Source organism: Mastigoproctus giganteus, chromosome 1, assembly GCF_048544385.1.
Source record: "Mastigoproctus giganteus isolate SK-2022 chromosome 1, ASM4854438v1, whole genome shotgun sequence".
Classification (NCBI taxonomy): domain Eukaryota; kingdom Metazoa; phylum Arthropoda; class Arachnida; order Uropygi; family Thelyphonidae; genus Mastigoproctus; species Mastigoproctus giganteus.
Genome location: NC_143575.1, coordinates 217,058,573 through 217,075,405, shown reverse-complemented (window position 1 = coordinate 217,075,405; position 16,833 = coordinate 217,058,573). Strand labels below are relative to the sequence as shown.

At 38.4% G+C, this 16,833-nt stretch overlaps 1 protein-coding gene across 1 annotated transcript in view; it reads right to left on the bottom strand.

Moving 5' to 3' along the window:
* The window catches only part of Mhcl (Myosin heavy chain-like), a 938,273-nt gene that overhangs the window by 628,073 nt on the left and 293,367 nt on the right, over positions 1–16,833 (bottom strand). Inside the window, exon 15 of the mRNA XM_090376088.1 lies at positions 15,559–15,748. Coding sequence (XP_090232214.1) covers positions 15,559–15,748 — 190 coding nt within the window. The remainder of the gene's footprint in view (positions 1–15,558; positions 15,749–16,833) is intronic.

Here is a 16,833-nt window from a genome sequence, read left to right as displayed (position 1 = left end):
ACATCTGAAACACTTTCAGATGTATGCTGCTTTTTTAATAACTGGACACTGTTTAGCTAAATGACTTTATGAATTGTGCCTTGCTGACAAAAATCTACACTTGTGATAATGAAGAAACTGCAGAACATATTATGTTCCATTGTATCAATTCTATAGATACAATGATTCAAAGATAGGACACTGTTCCTTACTTAAATAATTTTGTACATAAAGTTTTTATATAATATCGGTGTAGATACACCATAGACAACTCTTAAGAAAGTACGAAGTAGTTGTTGTAGTAGGCATCATTTGCTCATTGAGTACCACCACACATGGGTGGTGGTACTCACTGAGAATAAGTAACAATAGTCTTCTCTTTTGAACAATTTTGAACAATTTCTGAAGTATAACTTCAGAAATTGTTCAAAATCTGGTTAAGTATGGAGAATCTGCTCGTGGAAACACACATAGAAAAGGAGTGCCTTAAAGCCAAACTGGAAAAGTACACAGAAATTTTCAAATTGATAGAAGACAACCAAAGCAGCTACCCAAAATCAACATAATTCATATGCCCAGACATTAGCTGCTAACAAAGGCCAGCAAGACAGCCAGAATAAATACACGACCTCAATACTAGAGAAGACCACAGGTACCCAATCAAGCCCAATCAATATGGCAGATTATTTGTAGTTTCTCTCTACTGCCAGTGCAGTCAGCAGCATCAAGATATACAACTATTCCTACAATATATGGATCAAGTTCTTCACAAGTTGAGAGGGCAGGAAGTCATCTTTGCCGTGGATGCCAACACCAAATATATCCTATGGATTAGCCCAGTCACGGATGACAAAGGAGCAGAATTAGAGGACCTGATTATAAAGCACAATCTCCATATAGCAAACATTCCAGGGCACCCTCCAACCTGCAACATACCCACAGGTCAAACGTATCTAGATATTACCCCCACAAAGCTCTGGACCAAAATACAGGAATGTAATATTTACCCAACATGGACAACCAGCAACCATGCAGAACTGAAAACAATTCTGACAACAAACCCACCCACAAGAAGAAAGGACACATAACAAGATAACATAACAAGATACAAACCAAAACAAGCATATTGGTAAAAATTCTCTGAAATTATTAATAACAACCTAACTGGACCCCAGGCACTTGAAATTGGCAACATGTCTATAGAGAAGCAAGTAGAATTTGAGGTATTCCTCAAAACATCAAAGGCAGATATTGTTGGGATATCAGAGACGTGGTGTCACACAGATATAAGGGATGCAGAACTGCAATTTGGGGAGTACAACGTCTACAGAAAGGATAGACAGGATAGGAAGGGGGGAGGGGTTATGCTATTAGTTAAGAAACACATAAAAACCAAGGAAGTGAAGCCAGTCGACATCACCGGACAGTGCAGTGTTGAGTCAGTTTGGTGTGACATAAGCATTGGGAGATCAAAATTGAGAGTAGGAGTGTGCTATAGGCCTAATGACTCTGATGAGTATAATAACCCTAGGTGTGGTCAGGCCACACCTAGAGTACTGTATACAGGCCTGGAGGCCTCATTTCAAGAAGAATGCAGAGCTGCTGGAACGAGTACAGAGAAGGGCAACAAGATTAGTGAATGGAACAAAGGGATGCCCTTACGAAGAAAGGCTTAAGTTTTGCAAATTACAGTGTCTGGAGACTAGGCACCAGCGAGGTTTTTTTTTTTTTTTTTTTTTTTTTTTGATTTGGTAGTTATTGGCGCATCGGCTTCTGTGGCCATATTGCACCTCCCAAGGTTTTTGCAGTACTTTGATCCAAGCCCGAGGCGGGAATCGAACCCGCGACCTTTGGGTTGCCGGGTAGGTACTTTACCCACTCGGCTAGCCCGGTCGGCACCAGCGAGGTGATTTGATAGAGGTGTATAAAGCATTGAATGGTTTGAGCATGCTCAATGCTGATGGGATTCTTCCTCTCGCTCAGAATAATCACCTGAGAGGGCATAAATTCAAATTGAGGAAAGACAGGTGTAGGATAGACGTGCGGAAATTTGCCTGTAGCCAGCGAGTGGTTGGTTGGTGGAACAGACTTCCATCCCTTGTCGTGGAAGTTGATAGCCTAAATAAGTTTAAGGCTCAGCTGGACAGGTATTTTGAACAAACAGAGGGGTGAAGTGGGAGTAGTTTTTTTTTTTTGGCTGATGCTGCATAAGCTTGCTTTCTTGCATCAAATGCCTCTACTAATGCTAATGCTAATAAGGAACTGTACAGGGAAATAGTGGGCCAGTAAATCAGAGAGTCTTATAATGGGAGATTTTAATTTCCCAGATATTGACTGGAATTTGGGGGCTGGTTACTCACACACTAGCAGGGCTTTTGTGGATTTATTGGATGATTGTTTTCTACATCAGCATGTTCGGGAGGCAACTAGAGGGAGTAATACTCTTGATTTGATTATCAGCAGTGATTCTTCATGCATTAAGAATCTGCAGATAAATGAACCACTAGGTGGCAGTGATCACAGTGTGCTGAAGTGGGATTTACTCAAAGAGGTAACTACCATTAGGGGTAAAGAAGGGTTATTGCTTCCGTAAAGGCGACTACGATGGACTGAGACAGTATTTAAATTCTATACATCGGGACCAACTGATGATGTTACCAACAGCAAATTCAAAATGGGAAGCATTCAAAGAACTTATCTTGGAAGCTACTAGGCTTTACATACCAACTAAGAAATATTGTTCAAGGTTTAGGCCAAAATGGATGTCAGATGAACTAATGAGGCATATAGCAGAGAAGAAAAATGCATGGGATATTTACAAATTAACACATGACACAGAAGCCTATGATAGATACAAGTTGATATGCAACCAAGTTACAAAGGAGGTTAGGCAGGCGAAGGCAGATTATGAGAAATCCTTGGCAAGGGATGCAAAGAAAAACAGCAAACAGTTCTTTACTTATGTAAACTCTAGAAGGAAGGGGATGAATCAGATTGGTCCACTTGATATTGATGGGTCAACTGTTGATGATCCTGCTCAGGTAGCTAACAAACTAAATGAATATTTTGCATCGACATTCACACATGAGGAGTTATTCAGCAAGGGGAATGCCAGAGGTGTATTCAACTCTAGCAGTAAGCTACAGAATCTTGAAATAACTGGGAGTAAAGTGGAGGAGAAACTGTTGAAGATAAACACAAGAAAGGCACCCGGGGTGGATGGGATCTATCCAGTTATATTAAAGGAGGCAGCAAAGGAAGTAAGCAAACCCTTAGCCATAATTATGAGAGCTTCCTTGGACTCAGGGGGAGGTACCCATAGACTGGAAATGTGCAAATGTGACCCCAATTCACAAAGGAGGATCAAAGGCTGACACAAGTAATTATAGACCTGTGAGCTTAACTTCTGTTCCAGGAAAATTAATGGAGGCACTGGTTAAAGAAGCACTGCAGGATCATTTAGACAAGACTTCAGTTATAGCTCAGACACAGCATGGTTTTGTTAAGGGGAAGTCTTGTCTGACCAACTTGATTGGATACTATGATGCAGTCACAAAAGAACTGGATGCAGGGAATAACTTTGATATTATATACTTGGATCTTAGAAAGGCTTTTGATACTGTTGCACATGGAAGACTGCTACACAAATTGGAGCAGTGTGACATTGGAGGCAAATTGCTGCTATGGATAAAGGGGTGGTTGAGGGGGAGAAGACAGAGAGTGGTAATCAATGGACACTGCTCATCGTGGACTAATGTTATTAGTGGAGTCCCTCAGGGCTCAGTGTTGGGTCCATTATTGTTTTCTGTATTTATAAATGATATTGATGATGGTATATCAAGCTTAATGTCCAAGTTTGCAGATGATACAAAGGTTGGCAGGGTTGTCAAGGACACTACTGACACTATGCTGCTGCAACAGGATCTGGAAAGGTTGAGCAGATGGGCTGAGAGGTGGCAAATGAAATTTAACATTGACAAATGTAAAGTACTACACATGGGAAACAGCAACCCCAGAGCAACGTATCAACTCTGTGGTACTACACTGACAGTGGTAGAGAATGAAAGGGACTTGGGGGTGGTTGGGCAGGCAGATATGAAGTTCTCTGAGCAGTGCAGACGGGCTGCAAGAGTAGCTCATGGAGTATTGTCAATGATATACAGGAATTTTTCCAGCAGGGATAAGGAGGTGATTATTCCATTGTATAAGGCGATGGTCAGGCCACACCTAGAGTACTGTATACAGGTCTGGAGGCCTCATTTCAAGAAGGATGTAGAGCTGCTGGAACGAGTACAGGGAAGGGCAACAAGATTAGTGAATGGAACAAAGGGGTGCTCTTACGAAGAAAGGCTTAAGTTTTGCAAATAACAGTGTCTGGAGACTAGGCACCAGCGAGGTGATCTGATAGAGGTGTATAAAGCCTTGAATGGTTTAAGCATGCTCAATGCTGATGGGATTCTTCCTCTAGCTCAGAAAAATCACCTGAGAGGGCATAAATTCAAATTGAGGAAAGACACATGTAGGATAGACGTGCGGAAATTTGCCTTTAGCCAGCGGGTGGTTGGTTGGTGGAACAGACTTCCATCCCTTGTGGTGGAGGTTGATAGCCTAAATAAGTTTAAGGCTCAGCTGGACAGGTATTTTGAACGAACAGAGGGGTGAAGTTTTTTTTTTTTTTTGGCTGATGTTGCATAAGCTTGCTTTCTTGCATCAAATGCCTCTACTAATGCTAATGTTATCACAAACATCATCATAGAAGCCTGCAAAAATTCAATGCTCAAGCAAAAGAGAAGACTACACCAATTCCTTGGTTGACTGACCAACTCACTTGCACCAGGAGGCATATGCAAGTCACCCCAAAGGAGCATCAATGAGCACACAGCAGCAGAAACAGAGATACCAAAGAAATCAATCACTTAAATAAAAGATACAAAATACTGAGAAGGGAATTACATGCAGAGAAAAAGAAGGCAAAAGAATGCCTTGTTGAACAGACAAGCATTGACCTTTGGGGTCTGGTCTACAGGCTCATTATGGAAAAGATCAACCCAGGAGAAATTTTCTCAACAGTGATGATACCGACAGAGTCTGACACAGTAATATGGGAAGATTCTATGAGAGTCATTGTCAACTCCATTCTAGCCAATGATAACATGAATCAGAAAAAACCTCAATTCAAACAGAACTGAGATGACAACACCAAATATACAAAGGACCACAAGATCATTTTACTAAAACAGAAACTGACCATACAAACAATGAAGGTAGGAAAATGCTCAGGTCTCGACAAAACTGAGGTTGAGATATTAAAGAAAATGTAGTCGGTTGCCCCAGAAACTCTCCTTCAGTTACACAATTCCTACCTGCAATATGGGGGTTCCCCCCCACCAACTGGAAGATAGCAAATGTCAAAATTCTGAAAATCCCACGAAGCCCCCAAATGGAACCAGAATCCTGCCGCCCAATTGCCCTGCTGTCGGTACTACACAAATTACTCGAGAAAATCATGGTCACGAGACTGAAACGTACAACAGTAAGAATATGCCAGCAGAGTCCCAATATGGATATATTCCAGGGAAAAGTATAGAGCAAACAATATACCAGCTATAGTGGATACAGATAACAGAGCAAAAGTACCTTCTCAGCTTCTGTGGACTTCAAAGGGGCCTTTGACACCCTTTGGTGGCAACGCATACTGGTGAGATTTAAGGGAAGCAGAGATATCCAGCCCAATATACAAGTTGGTTACCAGTTACTTTACCAACATATTGGTCACGATAATCACCAATAATAACAGAATCAGCAAACAAGTTACAAGAGGGTGTCAGCAGGGGTATATTCTGGGACCCTTCTGCTGGAATATGGTCTTTGACGAATAGCTCGAACAATAATTCCCACAAACAAAGTTCACTGTCTACACTGTGCGCCCTGGAGACAACATCTTACAAGACATGGTACAATGGACCAACAACAATAAACTAAGTCCATCCCCGGAGCAATATGGCCTTAGTTGCTAATGCTCCTAAAAACCAAATAACAACAACAACACAGGCAAGCTAGTCTCCATTACTCACAGGCAAACTAGCCAAACTGCCACAGATAAGATATGCCGAATCTGGTTAACACAAATGCAGAAGACTAAATACCTTGGAGTGATAGTGTGTTTAGGGTCTAACGGCACCAGGGGTTCCTCCCATCTCCACAAATCTTGAAGTGATAGTAGACACGAATCTAACATTTCTCCCGCATATCATCTATCTAAAGGACAAAACTAAGATAGTAGGAAAAATAAGAAGAGTGGCCAAAAAAAGGAATGGGGTGTCAAACCCAGAACATTCTGTCTCTACTACAAAACACTGATAGTACCTATACTTGCTTACACAGCAGGAGCCAGGGGCCCATCAGGCTCTCAGCTGCCTACATCAATGCCAGAGCTGGCACTTGGTCATCACGCAACACAGCGGCAACCCCCAAGGCAGAATGCGCTGGTCCCACAGGAACTAGTAGTTGTTGGTGACTCTATTGTCAGGGAAACGGGAAACATCCTTTGTAAAAAGGATAGGTGGAACAGGACCTGGGTGTGTCTACCAGGGGCAAAGGTTGATGACATTGTAGAGCAGATATCATCTTTTAGGGGCACAAAAGGTGATATAGTTGTACACATTGGCACTAATGATATTAAGAGTAGGAGACCGGCAGAATTACTTAACAAGTATGGGTCACTGATGAAAAAAAAGGCGTGAATTAGGGTTGAATTTGAAAGTGTCTGCAATTCTGCCCAGACACGATAGGAGGGAGTATATGATGAGAACCTTGTCGATCAATTCGGCCCTGGAAAGATTGTGCAAGGCTCAAGGGATAGAATTTTTTTCAGCCTGGACTGTACTTGTTAACAGGAGAGACTGCTTCTACAGGGATGGGGTACACTTAAATAGAAAGGGTGCAAGAATATTTGCTGATGCTATCGAGGCAGTGTTAGGTGGGTCAGAAAACTGATAGCTTGGGGGGGGATACAAGGACTAATAGTTTAACAGTAGCCGCAGGCAGAGGTGAAGGTGATTCTTGCACAACTTCTATTAGAATAAGTAGCGACCTGGAGCGAGGGGTGTTGGGGTTTCAGGGACGGATGGCAGTCATCGTGAAACAGGTGGGTATATGGGATGTGTTAGAGTAACTGAAAATAAGAATAGGTGCAGGTATACTTGCATGTATACCAATGCTAGAAGTGTAGTAAATAAATTTGACGAATTTGAAGTGTTGGTCAAGACATCAAAGGCGGACATTGTTGGGATATCAGAGACGTGGTGTCACACAGATATAAGGAATGCCGAACTGGAATTTGGGGAGTACAATGTGTACAGAAAAGATAGACAGGATAGGAAGGGAGGAGGTGTTATGCTGTTAATTAAGAAAAACATAAAATCAAAAGAAGTACATCCAGTTGATATAGATGAACAGTGCACTGTTGAGTCAGTTTGGTGTGACATAAACACTGCAAAAGCAAAAATAAGAGTAGGAGTGTGTTATAGGCCTAATGACTTGAATGAGTACAATGAACAATTGTACAGAGAAATAGAGTGGGCTAGTAAATCGGAATGTCTTATAATGGGGGATTTTAACTTCTCATATATTGACTGGAACTTGCGGATTGGTCACTCACACACTAGTCAGACTTTTGTGGATTTATTGGATGATTGTTTTCTACATCAGCATGTTCGAGAGGCAACCAGAGAAAGTAATACTCTTGATCTGGTTATCAGCAGTGATCATTCATGTATTAGGAATTTGCAGATAAAAGAACCACTAGGTGGCAGTGATCACAGTGTACTGACGTGAAATTTACTTAAAGATTTAATTACCATCAGGGGTAAAGGAAAGGGTTTTTGCTTCCGTAAAGGTGAGTACAGTGGTCTCTGACAGTTTTTAACTGACGATGTTACCAACAGTAAATTCTAAGTGGGAAGCATTCAAGGAATTAATCGTGGAAGCTACTAAAAGGTTCATACCTATTAAGAAATATTGTTCAAGGTTTAGGCCTAAATGGTTGTCAAATGAACTAATGAGACTCGTAACAGAGAAGAAAAATGCATGGGATGCATATAAATTATCGAGCGCCTCAGAAGCCTATGGCAGATATAAGTTAATCTGTAATCAGGTCACAAAGGAGGTTCGGCAGGCGAAGGCAGATTACGAGAAATCCTTGGCAAAAGATGCTAAGAAAAACAGCAAGGATTTCTTTACTTATATAAACTCTAAAAGGAAGGGGATGAATCTGATTGGTCCACTTGATATCGATGGATCGACTGTTGATGATCCTGCCCAGATAGCAAACAAACTGAATGAGTATTTTGCATCTAGATTCACACGTGAGGAATTATTAAGGTTTGAAAATGACAGAAGGTTATCAAATTGTAGCAGGATACTTAATGATTTTGTAATTGCTGAAAGCAAAGTGGAGGAGAAATTGTTGAAGTTAAACGTAAGAAAAGCACCTGAGGTGGATGGGATCTATCCAGTTATATTAAAGGAGGTGGCAAAGCAACTAAGCAAACCCTTAGCCATAATTATGAGAGCGTCCTTGGACTCAGGGGCGGTTCCCACGGACTGGAGATGCGCAAATGTATCCCCAATTCACAAAGGGGGATCGAAGGGTGTCACGAGTAATTACAGACCAGTTAGTTTAACTTCTGTTCCGGGTAAAATAATGGGGTCACTGGTTAAAGGTGCATTGCAGGATCATCTAGACAAGACTGCAGCAATAATTCAGACACAGCATGGGTTTGTTAAGGGAAAGTCTTGTCTGACAAATTTGATAGGATATTATGATGTGGTTACAAAGGAACTGGATGCAAAAAATAATTTTGATATCATATATTTGGATTTCAGGAAAGCTTTTCACACTGTTGCGCATGGAAGACTATTGTACAAATTGGAGCAGAATGGTATTAAGGGTAAGTTGCTACAATGGATAAAAGGATGGTGAAGTGGGAGAAGACAGAGGGTGGTAATCAATGGATGCTGCTCTTCTTGGACTAATGTTATTAGTGGGGTCCCACAGGGTTCGGGGTGTTGGGTCCTCTGTTGTTTTGTATATTTATCAATGATATTGATGGAGGTATATCAGGCTTAGCATCGAAGTTTGCAGATGATAGAAAGGTTGGCAGGTTTGTTAATGACAGTAATGGCAGTGTGCTACTGCAACAGGATCTGGATAATTTGGGCAGATGGGCTAAGAAGTGGCAACTGAAGTTTAACCTTGACAAATGCAAAGTACTGTATATGGGTAGAAGTAACCCCAGAGAAACGTACCAACTGTGTTGTAATACACTTAAGGTGGTAGAAAATGAAAAAGACCTGGGAGTAATTGTGCAGTCAGATATGAAGTTTTCTGAGCAATGCAGACAGGCTGCCAGGGCAATTATGGGGTATTGTCAATGATATATAGGAATTTTGCTAGCAGGGAAAAGGAGGTGATTGTCCCTCTGTATAAAGCAATGGTCAGGCCATGTCTTGAGTACTGCATACAGGTCTGGAGGCCTCATTTTAGGAAGGATGTAGATTTGCTTCAGCGTGTACAGAGAAGGGCAACAAGATTGGTGAGGGGAATGAAGGGATCCTCTTACCAAGAGAGGCCTAAGTTCTGCAAATTGCAGTGGCTGGAGACTAGGCACCTGCGCAGTGATCTGGTGTATAAGGCCTTGGATGGATTGAGCACGCTGAATTCTGATGAGATCCTTCCACTTGTTCAGAATAAGAACCTAAGGGGGCATAAATTCAAATTAAGAAAAGACAGATGTAGAATAGATGTGTGGAAATTTGCCTTTAGCCAGCGGGTGGTTAATTGCTGGAACAAACTTCCATCTGTCGTTGTGGAAGTTGATAGTTTAAATAAATTTAAGGAGGAACTGGACAGGCATTTGGAGGGAACTGTTTTGTAATTTTTTTTTTTTTTTTTTTTTTTTGGCTGATGCTGCATAAGCTCATACACTTGCTTTCTTGCATCGCATGCCGCTACTACTGTTCATTTCATCCAAATGTCAGTTGGGTTATCTTAAGACTTTCCACCATCCATTATACAAGGATCCAATCCGATTCTTTTTTTCTTCTTTGTATTCACATATATGAAAAACTCCTTGTTCCCATCCCTTGCTCTCTTAGTAATTTTCATACTCGCCTTTGCTAGCCTAGTCTTGTGTGGTATTACTAGAGATAAACTGTAATACCTTGAGCATTTTTCTTTTCTTCTCTGGTTCTTGGTTCAAATTCAATATAATTAAAAATAATACACTAAACATATTCTAATGCAGTAAGTTTTGTTCATGACAATGGTCCTCCTGTTGAGACTTGGCAGTCATAAGTGTTTCCAAAGCTTCACCAGAAAGAGAAGATCTGAAGTCAGTTATTGTTTTTCTAACCTGACTAAATTTCTCTCATACCTAGCACTGTTTTCAGGAATTTTTACAATGCTAAGAACTACTTAAGTTAATTTGTTATATTTCAAGATTCCTTGTGCACTTGTCAGGTCTCCAACCAAAGACCACTGTATGTCAATTCTTCCTTCTTTCATAATAGTGTTTGATAGGTTGTCACACTGAAACAAACAGAACTAATGCTGCAAAACACTTATTGCTTCATCTCTTTCTTTATCATCAGTGCAATTTGTGTCAACTTGTGTAGCAATGCACATATTCATTGAGCAAAAGGACAGAATCTTCTCCTTTTTAGACTACCCATGATCTTGGCAATAAAAATGCCTATGGCTAAGTCAGAATCATCCTTCTGGTTTAGTCTGCTGTGGTAAATAAATTTCCAAAATGGAAGGGAAAATTAAAAAAAAAAAGAAGTTGATAAAATAAATTTGCACATAACATTCTTCAACACATTTAGGAGTAATGATCTCAGTACATGAATGTGAGGCATGTTGGATTGAACAGCTATGCTCAAGTTTTCAAATACTGGCATAATATTTAAGAGAAACAAGCAAAATGCTTTATTCAGGCCAGAAGAGAGGAACAAGAATAGACTTTCTGCATAGGTGAGGATTGCCTGTTCAGGAATGCTTGTATGCCAAACAGTTGCAATTCAGTTCTTTTTCTTGGAGAGTTCATTAGTTTGTCTTCTTTCAAAACTTCTTTTTGATCATGAACTGGATTTGAACATGAGTCTTGTACTTTTCAATTTGTTAACTCTAAAAAGTGCTCATATTGCTTTTCTCACTTCTAATCTCTACTTTAAACAGACTTATCAAAAGTTACCACTGTTCTTCCTGCCTAGTTATATATTTAACCACAGACAGCCAACATGTCCACACATGCTTCATTTTTTTTTTTTTTTTTTTTTTTTTTTAACTTCAGTGGCATGACTTTTGAAGTTTTCTTTCCTTCTTAATACTTATTTTTAGATAGTAGTAAATTTCAGCCAAGTATTCATCCAATTTCACAGGAATGGCATGCAGATCCCTTTTCAGCACACAAATTAATAAGATGAAAAGAACAGCCTCTTACCAACAAGTGATTAAAATCCTTTTCTACTCCAATTTTTAGCTTACCATAACAGGCACATATCAACAGTAAGTGCCAGACAGTTTCTTGAAGGAATCCCATGTGCTTTCAGGTTGTTCAGAAGATGTCCACTGTAGTACTCTGCAGAGTCACCTTCCAATGCTGGCACTGAGAACAGCAGCTTTTGATTTGGCTTGTTTTGTTTTTTTTTTTTTAATTACAAAAGATCTTACAGGGGCATATAGCTTGGAATCATTTGATTACTGTCATCTTTAGCAAATGAAAGTTTTTAGTGCCATCACTACCTCTCCTTTTCTTATGCATGCAGTTTCACTTAACAATGCCTGTTGTATATTTTACTTCCACAACTGCACTTTTTTGGTATTTCACTATCAGGAAACACATTTTTGAACAACATGCTTGCATGATCATCACAACTGAAAAGAAGATTATGTTCTATGACAAAAGATAAAAATAAACATTCAGCACATGTATCATCACCACCATGAAATGTAACATTTAATTTTTGCACTTTTTTCTAAGCAATGCATGCTTTTGTTATACTTATCTGTTTGCAAATGCCCTGGTGCTGGCAGTCTCGCCAGCACCAGAATGCAAAATTTTTATAAAATTTTGCAATTAAGACCTTAGTCCACGTTGTAGATTTTTTTCTCTTCAATTTTTCTCTGTTGATAAATGCCCTTAAATCTTATGTAAATTTTTCAGCAGTAGGCTAATCAGTGAATAATCTCTCTCTACTAACACTCAATAATGTCATAAATAATGCCATGAATACCATGACATTTTTTAACATCCAAGCCACCTGTCACCTGTTGTAAAACTTTCTGCACCATCAATCGTTTTATGTAAAAACAAAGCCTTTTCTCTGATGCTGCTTTTGTGGTCTGCTGATTGGAGTTCTTTGTTGTCTTTCTTTCAAGAACCACAGCCATAATGCATTGCTTACCAACTCTAATTATGATGTGTTTATAGTGGAGCAAGAACATAAACCCTTGTAAAAGACACTGAATGAAAAACTTTTCTAGATTTTGTTTCTTTTTCCAATCTTTTGCAGTTACCTGGCCTGCATTAATTCAATACGGTTTTTTTTTTTTTTAGAGACTCACCTTTATCGAGTCTTTCAGAGCATACAACTTAGTTTTCATAGAAATAACAACTTTCTTTTCTCACCCATTCATAATTTACATAATGTTCAATTAAATTTCATATTGTAATTTTACAATAACAAATAATTTTCCTGCTGCAAACAACACAGTTTGAAACAAATACTAATGACTTCTCAGGAAGCATACAACTCAACAGGAGGACATAGTATTCTATAACAGTCCACTAGCTACAAGCACACTAGACCAGTGCCTCTGGCACATTGTAGTGTGATGTGGGTATCAGTATGTTTTAAAAAGGGAAGGAGGAATGTCAGCTAATAGGGAAAATTCGTTAAGCAAAAGCTAGTCAAGGTTTTGATTTGATTTTGATGGCACAAGGGTGACTAAGGCCATGATGTGCCAGGTCCAGCTAGTCAAGGTGGCTTCTAGCATAGTTCTAATTCTCCCCTCTCCCAATATTAAAAACAGGTTCATATATTTTTAAAACTAGTCCCCCCCCTTAAAGTGCCCCCAAATGATAAGCAAGTGTCTGAATTCTCCCACCACTTTATGATGGATTGCTAAAAGTCTTTAACTGTGAGTCAGTTAGTTCTGTTGTTGCATCCTATTTGATGGCTGAAATGTCACTGAATCGTTCTTTCAACTTTATTTTTAGTTTGGGGATGAAAAAAAAAAAAACCACAAGGCAGAGTTAGGTGAATATGGAGGATGAAGGGTAGGTACTACTGAAATGTTCATTTTTGGCAAAACATTCTTGAATGGACAGTACACTGTGTGCACCCACCATTTTCACTGATGTTTTCTTGTTTATACTCTGGCACAACCACCAGGTCAGAGGTTCATGAGTTATTTAAAATAACTCATGAATACAATCATTAATTGTATTTATCAATCACTGGCTTGAACCATGGTCCACTCAAAGGGCATGTGCTATTGCAGTTGTGCTCCTGACCACTCAGCTTAACTTTGTCCCCCCTCAATTAAATCAGAATCTTTATGACAGTCCCTCTTTACTCTCTGACCATGCTAAACAGAGTCATAATCAACAATACTTCATCAAAAATATACTTTGGACAAACCTAGAGATCAAGACGTGAAAATCAGGGTCACCTAGTAAGGTTATAATTAATGAATATTGATCTAAACAATGGAAACATACTGCCACTCCTCATGCAGCCTTTCAGACCTTGAAGAGATAGGTAAAACAGAAAGATCAAATGAACAGACATTCTTATACATCTTTATAAACTTTGGATGCAAGCCATTTCAACTCGAAGTGAACTGTAAATCATATACTATAATAAATTCTGAGGGAGAAAGAATGGAAATGATTGAAAAGAATGAAAGAAAATCAAACACATAACTAAAGAAACCAAAGAAATCTGCATATCAAAAATAAATAAATAAATAAATAAACAAACAAACAAGTGACTTAATTACTTAAGTAAAGAAAGGAAAATAAATAATATTAACTTCATTAAAAAAAGAAACACAAATAACAAAATTAAATAAATTAAACCTCAAATCCATGAAATAAATATTTGTATTGCAATTATATTAGATGATTATAATACATTTGTCCTATATAATCTATATAGGACAAATTCACCAAGAAATTGAATTCTTCAAAAGATGATGAATAAAAGACAAGCAATGTATTGTTGTCTCAAACTTTATATCAACTAAATATACTTTGGACAAGCTTAGAGATCAAGACCCACAAAATCAGAATAACCTGAATTCTGAAAGAAACAAACAACACTGTTTCCACATTTAACTAAACCTGCCATGCTTTTTTGGATGGGGTGAATTTTGTGATCCAGTGGGATGAGTGGAATTTCATTTTGGGATATTAGGTGTATGCTATGGTGTATGGATATGGTTATGACCAGGTCAGAAGAGTTTAAAATAAATCATGAATACCATTATTTGTACTTAGCAATCACTGGCTTGAATCACAGTCAACTCAAAGAGCATGTGCTACTGCACTCAAACTCCTGACCACTCTTAACTTTCCCTCTCAATTGAATTAGAATCTTTATAATAGGTCCTTCTTTACTTTTCAGAGATGAACTCTGATTTGATCATTTGCATAACAATGCAAATGATAAAATGAGACTTCACCACCACCACCACCACCCTTCTTTTCAGATTGTAATTCTCAATGGTGAACCTTATGTTCTTCATTCAACAACCTTGGAACGAATTTCACTGATACTTGAAAGCCATGGTTTTGGTCAAAATAATCATCTGCTAAGATCCAAAGGCGATAATCAGTTAATCTAACTGACAATTAACCACAACAGAATTTGGGTGGTTAATAGTCAATCAGAATTAATTTTCTTATGAACTTTGGCAACCATTTCATCACTGCTGGAATTTGAAGATTGACCTGAATGTCAGTCATCTTCAACAGATTCCTGGTTGTTTTGGAAACATTTTCAGCCACAGCCTTAGTTAAACAAGCATCACAAACTACAGAGGAAACCCTTCAAATATATTTGAAGGATTTCCACTTTGTTATTCTTGTTCTTTGCAGAAAACTTTATGCACACATCTTTCCACTTGCATATCCATTACAATTGCGACAGAGGCCTAAGACACTTATGAATTTAAAAAATTATAGTTTTCGTTGAGGACTGTACATTGTGAAGTTTATGTTCAATTCCTCTTGGCACCATTTAAGATTCCAAAGAAAAATATGCCTCAATAAAATGACCTTTACAAATGCATCTCCTTTGAAACAGCACAAATTAGTTCAAAAATGTGCAGGCAGGTTGCACTGCGAATAAATTATGTAAAAATGAAACGGTTAAAATAATCTGCATAAGAATAAGAGAATACAACCTGGAAATTAATTATATATACAGATAAATAAAAATAAATTTACATTTACAGGAAGGCAATAGTTATTTTTCAACAAAAAAAATTGTGTAGTATTCATTACATACCATTGTATATTTGACTTGAAGTGGAAGAGAACGACGCTTAACACCAGCAGCTGAAACCGTCTGTGCTCTGCGAATGCTTGAGGTTCGGCGGAGAGTCGAACTACTTTCTGTGTTCAGAAGTGTGCTGCTACTCACAGATGAAGAATTTAAGCCACCACGAGATGATGAAAACAGCTGGTTAATGTAATCTCTATTCATAAATAAAAATAAATACTGATTATCTATGATTACCTAAAATAAATAATGTTTTAAATAACATTCTCTTTTCTAACCCAAATGTACAGTTTATTTCAGAATAAATGAAGATGTAAAAAAATAAAAAAAATTAAATAATAGTAAAGCTTCTTTAGCTTGAAAATAATTGAGCTTATAAACAACTTTTAAGTTAGAAAAAATTCAGTTTAATTAAGTTAGAAAAAGTGTTCAGAAAGAACACAATGCTTGGAAAGAAAAAAATTTTCAAAAGCAATACTGAATACAAAACATGGTCAAATAAAACAATCCCGTAAAAAGGAAATGGTGAAATATTAAAATAATCTATATAGGAATATGATCAATCTATACAGGAATCAATGTGCAGGTGCCTAGTCTCCAGATAATAAAATTTACAGAACTTAAGCCTTTCTTTATAAGAGCACCACTTTGTTCCTCTCACCAACTCATTGTCTTTCTCTGTACTCGTTTCAGCAGCTCTACATCCTACCTAAAATGAGGCCTCCAAACTTGCATGCAGTACTCAAGGTGTGGACTGATCATTGCCTTATACAAAGGGATAATCACCTACTTATCCCTGCTAGAAAAATTCTTGTATATCATTAACAAGGCCCCATATGAGCTGCTCAGGAAGCCTATCTATGCTGGTCAGAAAGCTTCATAACTGACTGCATAAATACCCCATGGTATTTTTCATTCTCCACTACCCTGAGTGTAGTACTGCACAGTTGGTACATCGTTCTGGGGTTATTGCTACCCATATGCAGTACTTCGTATTTGTCAATGTTAAATTTCAGTTGTCACTTCTCAGCTCATCTGCGCAACTTTTCTAGATCATGTTGCAGTAGTGTATTGTCATTAACAACCATGCCAACCTTTGTATCACCTGCAAACTTGGACATTAAGCCTGATATAAATTCATCAATATCAGTGATAAATATAGAAAACAAGAATTGGCTCAACACTGAACCCTGGGTGACTCTACTAATAACATTAGTCCACAAAGAGCAGCGTCCATTGATTATCACTCTGTTTTCTCCCACTCAACCATTCCTTTATACA